The 21,407-nt window shown below is 38.0% G+C and overlaps 1 protein-coding gene across 1 annotated transcript in view; it reads right to left on the bottom strand.

Moving 5' to 3' along the window:
- Positions 1-21,407, bottom strand: part of LOC131235214 (uncharacterized) — a 73,194-nt gene that overhangs the window by 33,470 nt on the left and 18,317 nt on the right. The window contains exons 3-6 of the mRNA XM_058232359.1: positions 20,343-20,497; positions 20,055-20,119; positions 19,725-19,919; positions 19,535-19,589 (exon numbers count right to left, since the gene is read on the bottom strand). Coding sequence (XP_058088342.1) covers positions 19,535-19,589; positions 19,725-19,919; positions 20,055-20,119; positions 20,343-20,497 — 470 coding nt within the window. The remainder of the gene's footprint in view (positions 1-19,534; positions 19,590-19,724; positions 19,920-20,054; positions 20,120-20,342; positions 20,498-21,407) is intronic.

The raw sequence follows: 21,407 nt of genomic DNA, 5'->3' as shown, positions 1-21,407 counted from the left end.
CACATATACCTCTCAAAATTAATCACATGAAACCCATGCATGTGGCCCACATATCCCTCCAATAGGCTTCTTTAGAAGCCTTTAACATAGCCACAGCAACCCCTGCACAATGAGTGCACCCTTTTTTTTTGGAAAGACCTCAATGGTAGTCATTAAAGCTTCATGAAATAAACTCCAAAAATATCCCCAAAGATCCATGCATGATCTCATATAGAACTTCATCATCATCATCATCTAAGCTCTATCCCAACTAATTGGGGTCAGCTACGGGAATCCTGTTCTGCCATTCCACTCTATCAAGGGCCATAATTTTAGTCATACCATCGGTCATCAAGTCTTTCCTTACTATCTCCACTGATGCCCTTTTTGGCTTTTCCCTTGCCCTTTTAGAGCCTTCAACTTGCACCAACCCCTTCCTTTGAACCAACGCAGTTCTTGGTCTGCATTGCACATGACCAAACCATCTAAGTCTACTTCCCCTCATCTTCTTACCTATTGGTGCTACTCCAAAGTTCCCTCAAATGCATTCATTTCTAATTCTATCATTTTTTGTCTTGCTACTCATCAATCTCAACATCCTCATTTCAATTACACTCATCCAATGAACATATTGTTCCTTAAGTGCCCAACATTCTATCCAATAAAGCATGGCTAGTCTTATCGCTATAAGTTTGATTGACACATAAAGATCACATAAAACACCAGAGGCAAATCTCCATTCCCCCAGCTTGAATTCTATGGGCAGTATCCTTCTCAATCTCTCCACTCTTATGAATTAACGACCCAATATATTGAAAAGTGGTCATTTTTTTATACTTTTTGTCAACAAGCTTAAGTAATTCCTTGTTTACACTCCTGTTGTTACTGAAATTACACTCCATATACTTTCTTTTATTCTGACTAATTTTAAATCCTTTATATTCTAAACCATCCTCCATAAATCTAGCTTTGTGTTTACGCTCTCCCTCATCCTATCAATCATAACTATGCCACTTGCAAACATCATACACCTTGGAACTCTTCCTTCAAATGCCTCGTTAACTCATCCATAACCAATGCAAAAAAGGTACGGGCTCAATGTCAACCCCTAGTGCAAGCCTGCAATATGATCCCATATAAAACCTAATGAGGACATTACGTCACGTACACCCTTACGTATGTATCAGAGGAGGAGGCGGCCGTGCCGATTTCCCTATGGCTAGGCGAATACCCATGATCGTGTAGAATACCTAATATGTATGTGCGAGCATTTAGAAGACCCCACACTGGGAGTATGCACATGGGCTGCTTTATGGAGTGATCCAGACCATTAGATCGAAGGGATGCGACGATCAAACCATTGGATCGCATGGATCACATGATTGGGCCAATGATCGTTGATCGTCCATATCAGTTTTAGACTTTATCATATTTTAGGATTCCGTTTTTGATTATTTTACATTTGGACACATTATGAGTGTTTTGGTTGATTTTATTTAGACTGGGGCTATTTTCGTTAAAGTTCACAAGACGGTGATTTTTGTAATTTTTGAAACTTCTTGGATCTATAAAAGAGGAGGGCATGTGACCTCTCCCTCATTAAATTTTGTGATTTAAAATATAAAAAGCCCTTGCTTTCTTCTCCCATCTTCATGCGATTTGAAGATACTTCCATGTGATTTGGAAGGAAGATGGTGCGAGGCTAATCTTCATCAACGGAGATGCGAGGTCTCCATCTATCCCTACACCGCCTTCTCTATTCTTCCCCATCCAGGTATTTTCTTCAGATTCTTAATTCTCCCTGTTGAGGTACAAAAAGTGGTGAAAAGAATTAAAGAAATTCAAGAAAAGATCAAGAGGAAGAACAGAGAACAAAAGGTGAAGAAAATATAGAAGGAAGAGATGACTAATGTTGTTACGCGAACCCGCGCAAAGCAGATTGATTACGCGGGTCCGCGCAAACGACATTAATGTCGTTTGCGCGCACCTGCACAACATCAATTTGGACGGACCAAGTTGGATGATTGAGATTTGATAAAAGGTGAGCCCCATGGCACAACGATCAAGGGTTCGCACGTGTAAAGGCCTATAAATACCCCACTCCCCCTCTCATTTAGACACAACGAAGATTACGAAGAAGGTCCGAGCTCCAGAGAAGAAGACTTCGAAGGTATCAAGAAGAGAAGGAAGAAAGAGGAAGAGGAAGGCTTTGTGTCGGACCCCGTAATAACATGGTGTTGTGCATGCGACAATGAATACAAGGAGGCCAGAATGCTGCCGAAATGATCGGATGAAATTAGATCTTTCTTCCATACATGAATACGAGCTCAAGAAAGAGATATAAGATGATCATATCCGCACAATATTCCTCTCAATGGGATGAACAAATTACATGCCGAAAAGCCGCCGGATTTGATATCCAGATTTGATATTCAAACTCTTTCAATACTTGTATTTTGGATAGTCTATCTTAGAATCAAGGGAAATCAAAGGATGTAAATGAACTCAAAATGAATAAACATGATGAATTTCTCTTTCTAATTTCTCTGTTATGATTAAGTAGGATAATCCTCCAAACTAAATGCATTTGTTTCTTGTCGAAACACTCCCATCCCAAATCTTCGTCTTCTCCCAAACCCAACTTTCCCATACCCATCCACAATCAAAACCCTACTTAATCTAAAATTACCCTAAATCTAAAATTCTCAATTTTCCCACTTTCCCAAATTACCCAAACCCTAATTTTCACCATAGGTTGTATTAGGTTTCCTATTTTGAAATAGACTATATCTTATACTAATTGGATATCTCTACATCCATTAGATCCTAGTTTATTTTTATTTAATGATCTTGAGTTACAATGTTGGTAGCTATGGCTAGGATTATGCATGATTTTCTTTTGATTTTCATGATAGATGTGATGAATATAGCAACGTTTGTGTTTTTTGTTAAATATCTTAATTAGATTATTTGATCTCACATGTCACTTAGTTCATGCATCGGTCCTGCATCAAAACCTCTCTTCCTAAAAATCTCATGGACCCGAGTGCTTGGCCTATAGGATTTTTTTATTAATCTCTTGTGCCAAGTTAACCCATATAAATAGAAAATAACCTAAAAAACTGTTAGCGATTTATGAAAGACACAAGCTTCAACTTTTAGAAAAAACCTAATCTTTAACTTTTTTCAAGAATCCACATCTACATATAATCATATTCATAAAATTACACAAATCACAGGTGGAGATCTTACCTTGAATTTGTCTCAAAAATCGTGTAATAAATGCTGATGCCAATTCTCCAACTTAGGAGATCTCTCATCCAGTGTTCGAAATATCAGTATCGTGTTACTTATCGCAGCTTTGGAATACAGATACATATCGGTTATAGCATGGGATATATCAGTTGTATCGCATAATGTATCGCTGTTGTTGGAAACATGGGGAAATTGGTCGATTTTTTCAATGAAACTTCAGTGATTGTTAAAAAAGACATCAACATACACTTATAAATCAAAACATTACAAAAAAATAAAAAAAAAAGTGCATATAATAGGTTTTCTTTGTATGGGGTCCTAATCTATGCGTTGTCTAATTGAATTAACGCAAGTATATTCAAAGTCTATACATATATAAATGTAAGAAGATGTGTGAAACACAAGCAATACATTCAAAAGCAAAAGAAGAATCACTAGATTAGGTTACATACATGTTTGATTTTGTGTTTGGACACAAGGATTGCAACCAATTTGCTAGGAAGTGGGAAATTTTGATTTTTTTTTTTCAATTTTCCGCAACTCGGCTCATCTCCTCCAAATCTTGAAATTGAAGCTCCCAATCTATGTTTTTTTTTCATGAAAAACCTTGGATTTATAACAATTTGACACTGATTTACAGAAGGAAAAAAAAAAAAAGGATTGAAAATCGAATATGCTCACCGGATCGAACATGTGAGATATATCGCACTACTTGCGAGTTTCGTATCGCACGGGTGGGATACAAGATATATCGTGGGATATATCGGGAAATATCGTCGATATTTAAAAGACTGCTCTCATCTCTCCCTTATCTATCCCAACAAAGAGGTGGAGAGTAGAGAGCTAACTCACGCCCTTCTATAGGACTAGGGACACGGCACTTGAGAGCTATCTAGGGATCCAAAGCTCTCTCATTTACTCTCTCAGATGGGATCTATTTATAAGGAGTCAGGTTTCAGAAGGATGCAATTGTTATAGTGCTCATCACCCCTACAATTTAGTAATGCCCTAAATTATCAAAAGTTCATAATCATGTCTATCATGCACCTAAATTGACTAAAATCCCTCCACTACCAATGGCATCCACCCTTGGCCATAAATCCCATGCAGGCCTAAGAGATGGAACCTTAAAATCTTAATCATTTGACATCCATCAAGTCTGATAAAACAAATTTTTAATGGTGAAACAAAAGATATCGATTGAAACACTTTGAGAAAATATCTAAAACCTTTTGAGCATCAGGACCAACTAAAAACCACTTGATGCATAGTCCAATCACCAAGATCTATCCCACTAAAGTGTTCCCAAGTGAACTAAAATTGCATCCAAATGCATGCTTCCAACCAAACCTATATGCCAACCACTAATGTAGCCTCGTCGAGTGCGCCAAAGCACAAAACACTGGGACTTTGAAATCTCCATACGTCCTCAGGTCTTAAGGATTAGCCAAAGCTAGTACATGATCAAGTCATATGTCCTCAGATCTTAAGAATTAGCCAAAGCTAGAACATGATCAAGCCAATCAAATCCAGACATGATAGGTCTCTCAGATCAGATACTTGATGCAACCCTCCAATGCAAGTGTCTAGCCAGGTCTAGAACCAAGAACCTGCAAAACATGATGAACACATACACTACCATGTGGGGTAAGGGAACACACTGGTAGCTCGATGATGGAGAGTGTCCATTCCAACTTGTCACCGGTTCCGAACACACAAGACGACACAAAACATGATCACTAAAGTGGTCATGAGCATTTAGGGTATTGAGATCCAAGAACAACCACCTTGTCCAATGGCCTTTATTTCCAATTCATGATACCATAGGACAATAAGAGAAATCCGTCTATGTAACCTTCCCTATCATTAATAGTTAAAGTTTCTCACACATTATGACATTCATGGTATATACCAACATAGGTGACCATCTAGATCCATGATCACAATCAATGATTGCTATATCGATAATATTGGCTATTATCAATATGACATGTTGGCAATAATGATATTGCTATGTAGTATCAGAAAGTTTTGGTGTCGGCTAAAATACCATAAGATATCACATGATATAGGCAATATCATGATAAATTGCAATATATCACACCCCATCCTTTATATAAAATAGTTTGTATCAACAATATCGATCGATATCATACGAAACTATGGGAAACCATCAGCCAAGTTCAATAAAATCGGGGAAAAATTCCTTTTTTTATTCCTCTCCATTTCAAAATCCTTCCTGTGTGGATTACCACCAATCCTTTCTAATCCCTTAGAAGAAAAAAGACAATTTTGGAGCCACAATCAAGATCGAAGCTCATTTGGCGCTGTTTTCGAACTATCGAGTTTTTTTGTTTTTTTCATTTTTTATCCATTTTTTCCATGTAAATCTTGTTTAACCAGTGGAAATAAGTTTAGAAATCCATAATTCTTGCAAAATCATTGATTTGAAGCTTTGATTTGGGGTTTGGTGGAAGGTGGGCCAATTTGGAGAAAAATCAAAATTTCCCTATTTTTTCTAAATCAATTGCAATCTAAGTATCCAAACATGGAATCAAACATGTTTGTAACTTGAAGTACAAAATATTGTTGGTTTGGGGATTTTTTGGGGAAAAAAAAATAATAAATTTTTAATAAAAAAATTAAAAAATATATTTTTTTTAAATTCTACTTCAGTCAATGGACAATTGGCCCCCATCTAGGTATTTAGGAGTGTTTGATGAAAACATTGTCAAGTACACTCGAATTTGGGGTTTGGGAAAAGGTGGGCTGATTTGGGGGAAATTGGAGGAAAATCAAATTTTCCCATATTTTCCCAAACCGGTTGCAATTTTAGTGTCCACATATGAAACAAACACATTTGTAACTTGTTATATAGATTATGGGTGGTTTGGAGATTTCTTTTGGAAAAAATGATTTTTTTTAATTAAAAAATATTAAAAAATAGTTTTTTTTTTTCACAAATTTCACTACAATCATCAATGAATTTGGCCCCATTTGAGGGTGTTTAGGAGTATTTGATGAAAACATCATCAAATATACTCTAATTTGGAATTTGGGGTAAGGTGAGCCAATTTGGGGAAATTTTCGAAAATTTTCCAAATCGGTTGCAATTTAAGTATCCAAACATGAAATCAAACATGTTGGTCCCTTAATCTACATATTATTGCCAGTTTGGAAATTTTTTAATTTTTTAATTAAAAATATTAAAAAATATTTTCTTTTAGAAATTCCATTTTGATTAGCAGTATTTTTCCCTTTATATTAATGGATGTACCATATGGAACATGCTAACACTGCGATTTGCTTAATGTTATTTTGCAGGTAGAAAATGTCAGGAGGAAAAGGGAGATGGCTTGATATCAGATGGCAGTATAGGACCCCTCTTCCCAATAACTGATTTAGATTTCGATGCAAATTCTCGAGGCCACATATGGAAGAGTGGAGGGGTGACCCGCGGAAGGGCATCAAAATGTTGTCGATTGTCGAAAAGTTTTGAAGGATGTGAGAGCGCATATGAAGGAAGTGTTGAGAAAAGATGTGAAGATTAGAGATAATCATACTGCGCGTGAGAAAGAGATTAGGGAGGAGTTAGGGCGGTCGGGGCAGGGCCTCAAGGATGTAGTGGAGGTGGATGATGAGGAAGATCCTAATTATAGACTATTTGTTAAGGAGTCCTTACGGGATTAACGGGATAGGAATCAAGAGAGGCGGTAGGAGGCGAGTAGGTCCACTTTTGAGGGGTATACAAGGAGGCTAGTGGGGAAAGTGGAGAGAGGGGTAGTAGTCAAGGGGTGGAGCGGGGGTAGTAGTCAAGGGAGTGAAGCGGTGGGTAGGAGGAAAGGGTTATGGGGGTTGGGCCGCAATAGTAGCATACAAGTGCCAGATGTACCTTCAGATCCGGTGATATATAAAGAGGATGGGGAAAGCAAAAGAGGTTGAAAGGAAATGTTTAGTGGAGGGGATGTGACAAAGAGGGTGAGAAAATTCATTGCTAAATTTTTTATTATAACCACATCCCAGCGAATGTAGTGGTGAGCCGCGCTTCAAGAATATGATCGTTGAAGTGCAACGTGGGAGTAAGAGTATGGTGTCACCCTTGCCAAGTGAGATGATGGGAAAATATTTTGATTATGAAGTCGCTGACATCCTACGTTATGTCAATGAGTTGAGGCCATCGTGGGAGACATAGTGTCACTTTGATGCGTGAGTAATGGAAAGGACCAACGAGGATGTCAGTCATAAATTTCATGGTCAAATGTAGGTGACGAACAATATTCTTAAAGTCCATAGATACCAGTAATCATATTACAAACTCAAATTACATCAATTGGGTTGGTGCAAGATGTCATGAAAGACATTGGGAGGAAGAATAGTGTACACATTTGTAAAGGTGGGAAAGAGTTAATGAAGAAGTGATACTTGTACTGGACCCCGTGCATAGCCTATTTTATGGTGCTAGAGGCGATAAGGTATATGCCTTCAATGAAGGTTGTAATTACTAATGCCAGATTAATTACAAATTTCATTTACGACCACACCCGACTATTATCTAAGATGCGCAGGAGGTGGGGTGGAGATATGGTGTGGCATGGAGCGACACGATTCGCCGTAAAATCCATCTCCTTAGATAGCCTCCTAAAATACATGCAGGGGCTGAGTGAGCTTGTCAGCTTTAGGGAGTATTCCAACTGGAACAAAGTGGCAACAAAGTAGCTTAGAGGATCAAGAGCTTGTTTTGAGCATTTCCTGCTAGGACCATATGCGCAATGTGGTAGGCATTCATGGAGATATAGTGCGGCATGGGGCGACATGATTCGCCACAAAATCCATCTCCTTAGATAGCCTCCTAAAATACATGTAGGGGTTTAGTGAGCTCATCAGCTTTAAGGAGTATTCCGACTGGAATAGAGTGGCAACAGAGTAGGTTAGAGGATCAAGGAGCTTGTTTTGAGCATCTCCTTCTAGGACCACGTGTGCAGTATGGTAGGCATTCTGAAGCCCATATACACGGTGCTAAGGACAATGGATAATGAGACAGCTGTTGATGGGTTCCTTGTACGAGTCCACAAGGTTACTGAAAGAAGCCATCGAGGCTGAAAGCCCCCAATGCATATACATGGGTGCATGCAATAATTAATGACTATTGGGAAAGGACTCTTAGGCACCCACTTCATCAAGTTGGTAGGTAAATTACATGAGTTATATTTAAATTTTCATATGCTTCAATACTTTACTAGTTATTTGCATAGGATGTATGGTTCTTGTACAAATATGTGAATATGTGCATTGTGTTGAGTTTTAACATACTTCCTGGATCCTAACTACCACTACAAACATTGACTCGTCAATGACAATAGCATGAAGAGGGTGGTGCACGAGGTATATAAGAAGTTATTCCCAAATGTCTAGGGAAAGGCAACTTTGGCAATGAGGTAAACATGTTCCACACTTAGCTCTTCTCTAAGATCCTCAAAAGCTTTATACTCATAGTTAATGTTAAATGCCATCAACAGATTATTGTCTTCCGTGACGCACGAGGTATGTTTGCGTGTGATGCCACGCAATCGTCGAATACAAAGATGATGCCATGTGAGTTGTTGCATTAGTTAAACATTCAAACTAAAAGTTAGTTTTCATATTTTAATACTACATGTGGAACTCAAAAAATGATCAATTTCATACGCAAATGGTGGACCATGTATGGGAGTGACTACGAGACAATACGGTGAGTCGCTATCCGTGTGCTCGCACATGCGGTGTCCTCCTCACCTTGTGAAAGAAATTGGAGCACCTTCTCCCTCATTCACACCAACAAGTGGAACAGATTGGGTTATGCTATTCTTCAGAAGCTAGTCTAGTGTCATTACAACATGAAGTTGTGAGCATTGTTGATGGAGACATTAGAGGACCTACCCAGATGTACCGGAGACGGAGACGACCACTTGCATTAGCGCAGCTTTCTTTGTGGATGGGTGACGAGTTCCAGATGGGGCCCGCCAAGCCATTTTGAAGACCCCACATGCATTGGACGTGCATCAGGAAGACCTCACCTTGGGATGATGCATGTGGGTTGCTTAGGAGATCATTTTAGTCATAAGATTTCTATTTCATGTCGATCCGACCGTTGGATCTTGTCGATTAGGCCATCGGGCCAACAGATATTTAGATCTGGGCCCCTTGGACTCTGATCTTGCTTTATTTATGGTTTTTGGTATTTTTAGGAATTATTTGATGGTTGAAATTGATAATATATATTTTAGTTTTCTTATTTTGGATGATGGGAGACTTTACTTGAGTGGCATAGTTGTAATTATGCTAGATTTTAATTCCAAATTTTTTATTATAAAAGCGCGGGGTAGAGTTCCAACCCTAGTGGAGATTTGAGAAGAAAAAAAAAGAAAAGAGAAGCTCTCTTGCGTAAAGGAATTTTCCTCCTTATTTTCTAGGGTTTTTTTATTATAAATATAATTTTTTAAAAAAAAATCCTTCCTTCCAATTAAATCGTGAAAGGGTAGAAGCTTGTTTGGTGGTAGATTCCAAGGTACATCATTCCTCTTCCTCTTCTTCAAAAGGTATTCTCCATCTTACATCCTTCCTCTCTCCTCTTCAAAAGGTATTCTTTTCTTCTCTTGTCTTCCTCTTTTTCCTTCCATTACAACCTTCTAAACCCCAGATCTTCAATTTCTTAATTTCCTCAATTTCTAAAAACCTTAATTCCAAAATCCCCAATTCCCATGAACCCTAATTTTCCTAATTTCAAATTTTTCCCTTTTTGAACCCTAATCATAAGACCTACAAATCTGTCCATTGAGTGTGGAACGTGCCTATACTAAATTGGAAGTTATATCCTTCCATCGGTCCTACTTTTATATGATTTATGTGATTTCTTAGTATGCGGGCATGTGATTTAGGTTAAATCAGATTTTATTTCCTATTGTTTACTCTTAATTAATTGGTAGGTTAGCATCTTTTGTTAATTGAATTACTTTATGGACTCTTTCATAATCTCCACATTGTATGCTAGCATTAAATCGCGTGTCTTGCATCAATTGTTGTCATGTGTGACTGCATATGCGCATATGTGATCGTATATGCACATATTCATATGCAGATGGCATATGTGATCTGGCATATATGAGATCGCATATGTGGCATATACGAAAATATGTGATCGCATATGCAATGTATGCAATCACATATTGGCCAACAGTTGGTAGATTATTTTTATTTTTTTTGTAAAAAAAAAAAAAAGCAACTTTTTGCCTATAAAAAGGCTTCCAAACTTCCATCATTTGCAATATTCTCACTCCAAAACTCTCTTACTCTCTTCTTCTCTTAAATTTCTTAATTTCAAGCGGTCTTAATCTCTCTCTTACATTTCCTACTTCCAAGTGCTCTCTCTCTCTCTCTCTCTCTCTCTCTCTCTCTTTTCATTATTTAATTGATTTTATTTCTCTCAAATATATTTTAAATAAGTAAAATTAGTTATCCATAACTTAGGAAAGTTTCCATTAATTTCTTATATATTTTTAAATTTTTTCTTATTTTTTGATTTTTTAATATTAAAAAAAAAAAATGCAATCGCATATGCACATAGGCATATGCAATCGCACATGATCACATATGCAATTCAACAACATTTGTTGCGAGAGGCGCTGCTACATGCAGAAGGAAGAAGAAAAGAGCAGGACCCATTGGACTTGATGATGATCAATCGTTATGCATATGTTAACGATCATAGAGAGGACTCAACCTACGAATGGATTACGTCAGATGACCTAGATACAGCAAATGGGAACCAAAGCCACATGTAAAGGAGGCAGCCGCACATGGCATCAATGTTGATGCTCATGTAAAGGAGGCTAGATCTCCTACCCAAGCTCTCGACCCATTGATGAAAAGTCCAAAAGGTAGCCCGCAGCAGCCATTGTCGCGTAGGACGTGGTGACCACACCCTATCCAATACTAAGAGAGATGGAGGTCATAGGTCTGGTAATGATGACGATGGTGGCGGTGACAATGGGGATAGTGGCATTGAGAGTGAGACTTAGCCTCCAAGTCAGAGTGTCACCCAGGCTGGAAGTCAGACTCAGAGGCGTCTTTAGCCCGTTCACTAGGGAGAGGGATTATGATCACATAGCACCCAGGACGAAGACCATGGTTCTCGTCCACAGGAACCATAGCCCCATGTTATCATTAATAAGGCATACACTCGTCGCAGACTTGGGAAGAAGAAGCATACCTAGCAATTGATTGATTTTGAGGAGGATCTCTTAGCACGAAGCATTAGGTTCGTAAGTGTTGGTGATGATCAAGGTAGCTCTACTTTTGTGCCATAGACACGGTACAAATATGGATCATCTGGCGATTATGGACCTAGTGGATATGTGGCGAGCGTCTCCGATAGTTATGGCTTACAATTTTTCGACTACAAGTAGGCGTAAACTTCCGCATACAGGCAAGGATATCCACGGTATGGCTAGGGGCAAGAGTGTGCCCATTTAGGAGCTTCATATATGTTCAGTTAGGAGAGAACAAGTAACAACCTTATGTCAAAGAGTACCTTCATTGATATCATTCTACTATGACCTGGCACAGTATTGTCGATTTATGGAAGAGCATAATTATGCCCAGCCCCATTGAGATGGAGATGATGATTTTGAGTCACAACACAACTCAATGTAGGTCTTAACCATAGCCACACACATCATTCACAAATATATTTCTAGTTTTCTACTTTTATTTTTGAATGTATTGCTTGTGTTTCCATGCATGTCTTCTTACATTTATAAATAATAGGAATTGACTTTAAGTATACTTGAATCACTTCAATCAGACGACACACAGATTAGGACCCAATACAAAGGAAACCTATTATGTGGACTTGTTTTTTGTGATCTTTTGATTTCTAAGTGTATTGACGTCTTTTTTAACAATCCATGAAGTTTCATTGAAAAATTCAACCATTTTCCCAATATTTCCCATAAACAGTGATATGTTAAACGATACATCCAATATTTACCATGCGATAACTGATATGTTTTCGTTTTCCAAGGGTGCAGTACATCTGTCAATAACGATACGGAAAACATTGAGAATGAGTACCGATAGTACTTGAAAGAGAACTTGAGTTCATGGTTCTGAATATCGATATCGGGAGGCATATTGGCCCAGCCAAAAAACAATTAGATACAGGCGTCGCATATCGATATCAGTCCGCATCAAACAATATCGGCCCGTATTGGTCAAAAAAACTTTTAAGACAAAGATTTAAGGAAAATATCAAGAAAAAAATAGAATAATAGGATATTCAAGAATCAATATTAAAAAAAAAAAATGTATTTTAGACAAGCATATGATGGTATATCAGACCATTCTTTGATGAGAATGGTGTTTGTCAGTTTGACTTGTTGAAGGTCAACTAAATGGGCCCTAATTGAATACAAATCAAGCATGATTTGCTGAACTAGGGCCCATTAAATTGAAATACAACAAAAAGAAGATGAATATATAAAAAAGAAAGTGAAGGTGTAACCTTCTTTCCGATTTTTCCCATAATGGTCCACTTCGCTTCAATTTGTCAAATCTCATTCAAATCATTTGTTTTGATTCCAAAATAGGTTTAGATCTAGCCTAAAATGAGTTATTAAGCTTCTTCCATGGTTTAAATGAAAAGAGAGAGAGAGAGAGAGAGAGAGAGAGAGAGACACGAATGAAAATTTGAAGGAAAAAAAAATTCATAACTGAGCTTTTATGGGCATACCGGCCATATTGGCCTTGATACGCTCCATGTTGACCGATACGGGTCGACACAAGTCAGTTTTTTCGTATCCGGGCGATACGGCCTCGTATCACATATCGTCTCATGCCGATATGGATACAATACAGCCATATCAGCCGCTATGATACTGATATTCGTATCTATGCTTGAGTTAGTACCATTGTCTCATGACATGATCACAGTATTGTCAATTCATGGAGTAGCAATACTATGACCACCCTCATGGAGATGAAGATGACGACTTTGCCTCAGGCACAAATGTATTTTTACTTCTTTTTCCACTTTGGATGTATCGATTATACTTTGATACTTGTATTGTATGATTTATGAATGGTCTTTATCCTTTAAAAAAATTTATGAATGGTACGAACTCATTTTGATATACTTGATTCACTTATGTCCGACAACACATAGTTTAGGACCCCATACAAAGGAAACTTCTTATGCATGCATATTTATGAATGGTACAAACTCATTTTGATATACTTGCATCACTTATGTCCGAGTGCACATAGTTTAGGACCCTATACAAAGGAAACTCCTTATGCATGTGTATTTTCTGTAATGTTTGGGGTTTAAAGTGTCCAAGAATGTCTCATTTAACATCTCTTGAAGCTTCATTGAAAATTTCCATCATTTTCCCGACGCTTCACTCAGACATTGATACATTCCTCGATATATAAGATATTTTCCTTGCGATAACAATATGTTTCCATATTCCAATGGTGGTGTAATACATGCATTGATAACGATACAGTGAACACTAGCCATATCATGTCCGACACTATATGTTGCATATGTAAGTATTTGGTTATCATAGGCTAGAGTCAAAATCGTTGGAGGAGAACAACTAAAAAGAAACTACTTTGTCAACTTGATGCAGGGGCATTTTTGTCACTTATGTTGCAGGCCGCTTTCCGAGGACTATAAGACTTTTGAATGGAACAAAACAAGGATCATTAGATGACCTATCAAATTACCTTTCCAACAAGTCCAAGATTACGTGATTGAAATAATTTAGAAGTTTTGACAAAAAAAACACCCAAAAAAAAAAGACACCAATAGGGTAGGGATAATGATGAAAATTGGGGTTGCTAATGGTGCCATCATGAGGAGTCCACCAAGAGTCGATTTGGCTAGTCCATGATTTGAAAAAGGTCTCTAGACCCTAGGGTTACAAACAAACCATGGTTGGACTAGTTGACGGTCCGTCCAAAGTTTCTAAATTAGCTTGGTTAGTAGTTGCCAAATTTAAAGAGTCCTTAATTAGTTAGTTTTATTGGACAAAGATTATATCAATTTATTTACAATTTGGATTTAGTTGGCTCTAAAAATGTTTTAGTTGTATGCAATGTTCGAAATATCGGTATTACGTAATGTATCGCACCCTTGGGATGCAGATACGTATCGATTATCACACGGGATATATCGTTTGTATCGCGTAATTTATCTCACTTTTTGGGAAACATGGGGAAACATTGGGAAAATGGTTGAATTTTTCAATGAAACTTCAGGGATTATTAAAAAAGACCTTAATACACACTTTTAAATCATAAAGTCTCAAAAAAGAAGTGCACATAATAGGTTTCTTTTGTATATGGTCCTAAGCTATGCGTTGTCCAATTGAACTAAGACAACTATATTTAGTATCCACCCCGTCCATCCGTTTTTCCATATCATTTCAGGACATTATCCAAAAAATAAAGCAAATCCAATAATTAGGTAGACCATACCATAGGAAACAATGGTGATTGACCATTAGTGGGCCACAAAAGTTTTGGATCAAGCTGATAATAGTTTTTTCTCTTCATTCAAACTTATGTGAAGTTATCAGCAGATTGGATGCCTAATAAAATATAGGGAAAATTAATGTGTACCCTAAAAAGTTTTTAATGTTACCCTATTCAACTACCACTGTTTCCTTGAGTATAGTCCACTTGATAATTAGATCTTCTTAATTATTGGGATCAGTGTTTCAAATAGCACCCGTAGCGTAGCGGTAGCGTATGCTATGTAGCGTAGTGTGGCCGTAGCGCTACGTAGCGTCCCAAATAGCCTAAATCCCCTATAACATATGCTACAGGGGTCGTAGCATGCAGCGTTCGTAACGTAAGCTACAATGTATTTTTTTACTATTTTATTTTTTTCACGTTTTCTTTGTTTCTAATGTTGAGGAATGTGACACTTGTATTGTACTTGATACTTTTAACCTATAGGATTTTTATTTCTTCTCATAATTGTGACTTGTGGTTTTAATTAGACATCATTAATTAAAGTGGTTTGCTTAGAAAGTTGCTGATGTGATAATTATTTGATTTAGCTTATATATCTGGATTGCCTTTTGATAAATAATAACTAATAACTTTTTTGAACATGCTTATAATTGATAAAATGAATCATCTTTTAGGCATTTTTATATTTTTTTCCTTTTTTTAACTATTTATTATATTTGTCCTATTTTTAAATTAAAAAATAGAAGTATCGTGTAGCTTACGCTACATGCTACGTATTTACGCTACACACTATAAAGGGCTGAGCGCTACGCATCACGCTACCAGTATTTAAAACATTGATTGGGATCATACTGTAAAATGATCTGAAAAAATGGATGGACAGAGTTGATACAGAATACACATGTCAAGTTGGGTCCCATGGTAGGGGTTATACGGTCTTAGGTGAGGTCGGGGTCTCACCTAATCCGCTCCCTGCACCGCACTTAAATACGCTTTTATAGTACTGAATAAACTCTGTTGGGCCCACTGTGAATGTACATGGTTCATCACGTCATCCATCAGTTTTTCCAGCTCATTTTAGGGGTTGAGCACAAATTTGAAACATATCTAAAGCTCAAATGGACCACACGAAATAGTAGGAATAATGATTTCCAACATTGAAACCTTCCTAGGGCCTACAATGATGTTTATTTTTCATCTAACCCGTTCATAAGATCACAAAGACATGGATGAAGGAAAAGAACAAATATCAGCTTGATCCAAATCTTCTTTGGCCCCCAAGGATTTGTTAACGGTAGACGTTCAATTTGCATTGTTTTCTATGGTGTGGTCCACTTGAGCTTTGGATATGCTTCAATTTTTAGGCTAAAACCATAAAATTATCTGGTAAAATGGATGGACGGAGTGGATAAAATATATAAATTATAGTAGGCCTCACAAAATTTACAAAGTACACTACTCACTACGCAATCCGCTTCCCATCACACTAGGAATACAGGCGCTGACGGAAACGGATTTCCTGCCAAGTTCCTATGCTTGAAGCCTAGGTAGGGCCCACTGTGATGTTTGTAAGAAATCCACCGCGTCCATCCATTTTTTGAGCTCATTTTACAACTTGAGAGCAAAAGTGAGCAAGATCCGAGACTAAAGGGGGCCGCACTAAAGGAAAAGGTGGGTAGGGAAATTCATACCATTGAAACCTCCCTAAGGTCGATAGTGATGTTTACATGCCATCCATATCGTCATTCCTACTGGGATGAATTGAAAATACAAATATTAGTCTGATTCAAAACTTTTGTGGCCCCACAAATATTTCAAGTGTGGACGTTCAATACTCACGTTTTCGGCGCACTTGAGTATTAGATTCTACTCTTTTTTACTCCATGTCGTAAAATGATCTCACAAAACGGATGGACGGAGTGGATTCCTCACAAACATCATAGTAGGGCCCACCTAAGGTTTCGAGTGCAGGAACTTCCTGTAAAAGGCTTTCACAGGAAATCCACATCCTACGTTGATGCTCCTCGAGCTCGAGTTGCACGAACGTTTCAAAGTTACATGGCCCCACAATAATGTATTTATTATATCTACACCATTCATGCATTTGGAGAGATCATTTTAGATCATGAACCCAAAAATGAGTCATATCCAAAGCTCAAGTGGACCACACCACGAATAGCAGTGGGGACTTATTCTCACTGTTAAAACATTCGTAGAGCCCACCATAACGTTTATTTTCCATCCAGTCTGTTCATTAGGTCACACAGACCTAGATGAAGAGGAAAAATAAAAATCATATTGATCCAAAACTTCTGTGACCCCCAAAAGGGTTTCAATGGTAGACGTTCAATCTCCCACCGTTGTTTGCAGTGTAGTCCACTTGATCTTTGGATCCGTCTTATTTTCCAGCTCAAGCCTTATGAAGAGCTCGCCAACTGGATGAATGGTCTGGATATAACACATACCTCATGATGGGACCCACAGAACTTGATGACATCAACACACCAGTCAACTCGGTGGTGCGCAGTACTCGATTTCCATTAAAAAAAAAAAGGGCATAACCGCCCTTTTTTTAAGCCGAGAGGATTCCGGAAGGCCGGAACCCTAAAATTTCTCCCAAATCTCACGTATCGACAAGGATTCCTCCATATTTCGACGGATTTCTCTCCAAAATCAGAGATTTTATTTGCAGTAACCTACAAATGACGCTTCGATTTGAATGACCCACTAAATGAAAGCTTCCGATCATGGAGATTCTTCTACAGGTACCGAAATCCACCCTTTTTTTCCGATTTTTTCGGATAATGACGCTATCCCGAACGATATTTGGTGTAATTTTTTTTTGCTTTTTGGTCTCTTTCGAAGGATTTCGTATCGTTGGACTGCGATACCAATAATATCGGCCAATAGTATCAACATTTCGAACACTGGTTGTTTGCAGGTTTTACACCAATCTAACTCTATTTTTTTTAGTGTGATCATGATGTAAGACACGTGATTTAATGCTAGCATGCAATGTGGAGATTAAGAAAGAGTCCATAAAGTAATTCAATTAACGAAAGATATTAATCTACCGAGTAATTAAGAGTACACAATAGGCAATAAAATTTTATTTAACCTAAATTACATACCCGCTTGCTAAGGAATCACATAAATCAATTAAAACTATGCCCGATGGAAGGATAGAACTTCCAATTTAGCATAGGCACATTCCACACTCAATGGACAGATTTGTAGGTTTTATGATTAGGGTTAGGAAGGGAAAAATCTGAAATTTGAAAAATTAAGATTCATGGGAATTGGAAAATTTAGAATTAGGGTTTTTAGAAATTAGGGATTTAGGGTTTAAGGTGGGGTTATGGATGGGAAATCAAGGGGTTTTTATGGGGCAAGCAAGGAAAAATCAAAGGATTAAGCGGTTGTCCATACGGTTAGCCTAGGAGCTCATACGTGTGGGTCATTGGTTAGGCTTTTTGGGTCCTCAATGGTTGATTTCGGTTGGGGTTGAAGTTAGATGATGAGAAAATGAAGAAAAATATGATTTGGATGGTCTTGGATAGGAAGGGAAGAAAAGAGATGAAGCTTTTGGAAAAATACCTCTTTTGGATAAAAAGGAAGAGTGAATGAAGATGATAGATGGAGACCTCGCACCTTCGTTGGGGAATGGAATCACACCACACCCAAGCTCCAAATCACATGGAGTATTCTTCAAATCACATGAAGAAAAGGAAACACAGCTTTTTTTGTCAAAATAATGGCATTAGGGCTTCACACTCCCATCTTTCTCTTTTATAGTCTCAGAAAAGACCTTTTACAAAAAGACGCTCTCAAATAAGATTCTCAACATAAAGACGTTTAATAAATTAAAAGTTGTTCCTAACTCCCTAATCTCAACACAAATATAAAGTATACCAAAAATAACGAAGCATGTTAACAATCTAAACAACTAAAATATTTCGTGGCCCATCGGGGTACACGATCAAGATGTCCGATGATGATGATCCAACGGTCCGATCATGGTGTCCACCCAATCTAACGGTCCGATGTGTCTATCAAGCTCCTATATGCAGCCCACGTGCATCTTCCCAGTGTAGGGTCTTCAAAGATACATGAACATGCACGTGGGGTCTTCAACGTATCTAGGAATGTGAATTGGGCCAAGTGGCACCCATGTAATGGCCGTCTAACCATAAGGAAACTGGCTCAGCCCTCCTCTGGTATGGTGCTAAGTTGTCCTCATTAGATAGATTCTAGAAAGTCTTCAAATGATGGTAAGTTGAGATAGCAAGGGGAGGAGTTTTCAGCTCAAAAAATATTATGCAAATGTCAGATTCAAATAATTTTTGAACTGCGATTGATTTCCACTCCACTCTGCATCACAAGTTCTATGCCTTTTCAATCAGTCAAACAGAAGTTAAAACTCACACCTGGAACCAGAACATGGGGGAAAGCAAGCTAAATTACCTGCCCTTCCGTTTTTTCTGAAATTGAGAAGTGGCAGGCTGGCAGTGGCAGCAAATATATAAAGATTGGTGAAGTCAAAATTGAGTTATAAGCCAACTATGAAAAAAGGCGACTTTCATAAGTCCTATGCATTGGCAAATATTAGTTCGAGCATGAAACTAGAACCAGATACTCTAATGCTATTCATGTCATATGAAGCAAACATCTAAATATTAATACATAAAACATGTGTAAATATAAGACTAAAGATGAGGTTTTGGCTGTGATAGCCAGATTAAGGTTGCAATGAAGAAACTTCTCAAAGGATAAGTAGACCTACATGATCGCTCGCTTCATAATTCTCACTAGAAACATCTTCTTCTGTGCAAGAATCACTGAAATAATCCAATTTTCCAAGTGAGAATATATTGATGCATGGGAACAAGCGGACATCAACAACAAAACATTCCCAAGTTATAGACTGTGCTTGGGACATCGTATCCATCTTGGAAACTGGAAGGATCACAAACCTGAATACCTTCTGTGAAGGCGTGTAAGTACCAGCTTTCAGAAGGACAATGTGTACGCTAAGATCCACAAGCACGGCATGGAAAGTATCAAAATAGACAGGGCAGTATGAATGCAGACCCAAAAGAGCTTTAGGAGGAACCCGGAATTCATGGACTGAAGCAGGAAATGCATCAAGAGATTCCTGCAGTTCAGACCTGTGGAAAGAGCAGTAAATTCACCACTTAAGCTTCAGAAATGAGTTCAAGTGATCATTTAAGTTTGCATTTTTTGAATCATCCTATATACAAAGCATAATAATGAAAGAAAAAGAATGAAACTTTCACACATACCCATTCTCTAAAATTGGAGCATACAAAAGCTCAAATTTCAATATCACTGCAGATGTTGATGGGCCCTGGAAATGTAAGTATATGTCAATGCTCAATAGACAAGCTACAATAATATAGAATCATCAGAGGCAAATAGTAAAATTTCAGGTATTTGAAAAAATCATGGATGCTGGACTTGTGTTAACACTAACTACTAAAAATTCCCATAGCAGGTCACATTATAAAACTGCTAAATATGTTGCAGATGAGAGAGAGAGAGAGAGAGAGAGAGAGAGAGAGATTATCTACCTCATGCTGTTGTAAAGCAAGATTAAATGAGATCATCACAGACAGAAGAACATCCTGCCTTGCATATTTGATCCTGAAAGGCTGCGTAGAGAAACTGTGGTCCACATCATCGATCCTCCAAACCCCCATGATATCATCAGATCCTAAATCTGGAGCTGCATCATCCCACTAAGATGTCATTATCATGGTATGTTGTAAAGGCCGTTATGGGGCCATAAAGGCCGTTACATAGAGGTTACGGTGGCAACCGTTACATGTTACGGGGTCGTAACGGCCGTAACACCCATTATGGAACCTGTAACCGCCGTTAACGGCCTATTATGTCCCCCTATAAAGGCCATAACAACCCCGTAATAATCTGTTACGGAGCAGATACAAGTTTTTTAGACTTCTTTTTTTTCAACATTATGAGGCAGATACAGGTTGTTCAGGTTTTTTCTTCAATAAAAAAAGAGACCGTAACGGCCGTTACAGGGGCCGTAACAGCCGTTACAACCCGTATCATAAAGGTGACAGTGGTGCCCATTACGTCCACACGTGATCTCCAACTTTATGCTAACCTCGGAGATAACCTCTCTCACCATGAGGGCATACACCATCGAATAAGCTCTAGACTCTCTTTCATACTCTTAGGCGTTTATTATGTGGAGAGACTTAGGTTTAGGCTTTTTCACATCTTTCAAGTCACCCTTCTTTACGTCCTCCTTGTTCGGGGCACTTTTGAGCTGAGGAGGATTTAACCTGATCCTCTTACCTTCGTAAATAAAAGAACACGTATTCGAACGATCAAATAGTGTCACATCACGATCATACAACCAAGGTCTGCACAAAATATGTATATGAACCTGATACACTTGTATCGTATCCATATCGGTGCAAGCAGATATGTGATACGAGGTCGTATCGGCCTACTATGAGAAAACTAACCTGTATCAGTCCATATCGGCCCGTATCAGCACCAATACAAGGCCAATAAGGCCGATACAAGCTGATACGCACATAAAACTCCAATTTTGAATATATTTTTTTCAAAAATTTACTCATGTCTCTTCTTCTTTTCACTTA

Source organism: Magnolia sinica, chromosome 19 (assembly GCF_029962835.1).
Source record: "Magnolia sinica isolate HGM2019 chromosome 19, MsV1, whole genome shotgun sequence".
Lineage (NCBI taxonomy): Eukaryota > Viridiplantae > Streptophyta > Magnoliopsida > Magnoliales > Magnoliaceae > Magnolia > Magnolia sinica.
The sequence above is the reverse complement of the archived record's forward strand: the minus strand, read 5'-3'. Positions and strand labels throughout refer to the sequence as shown.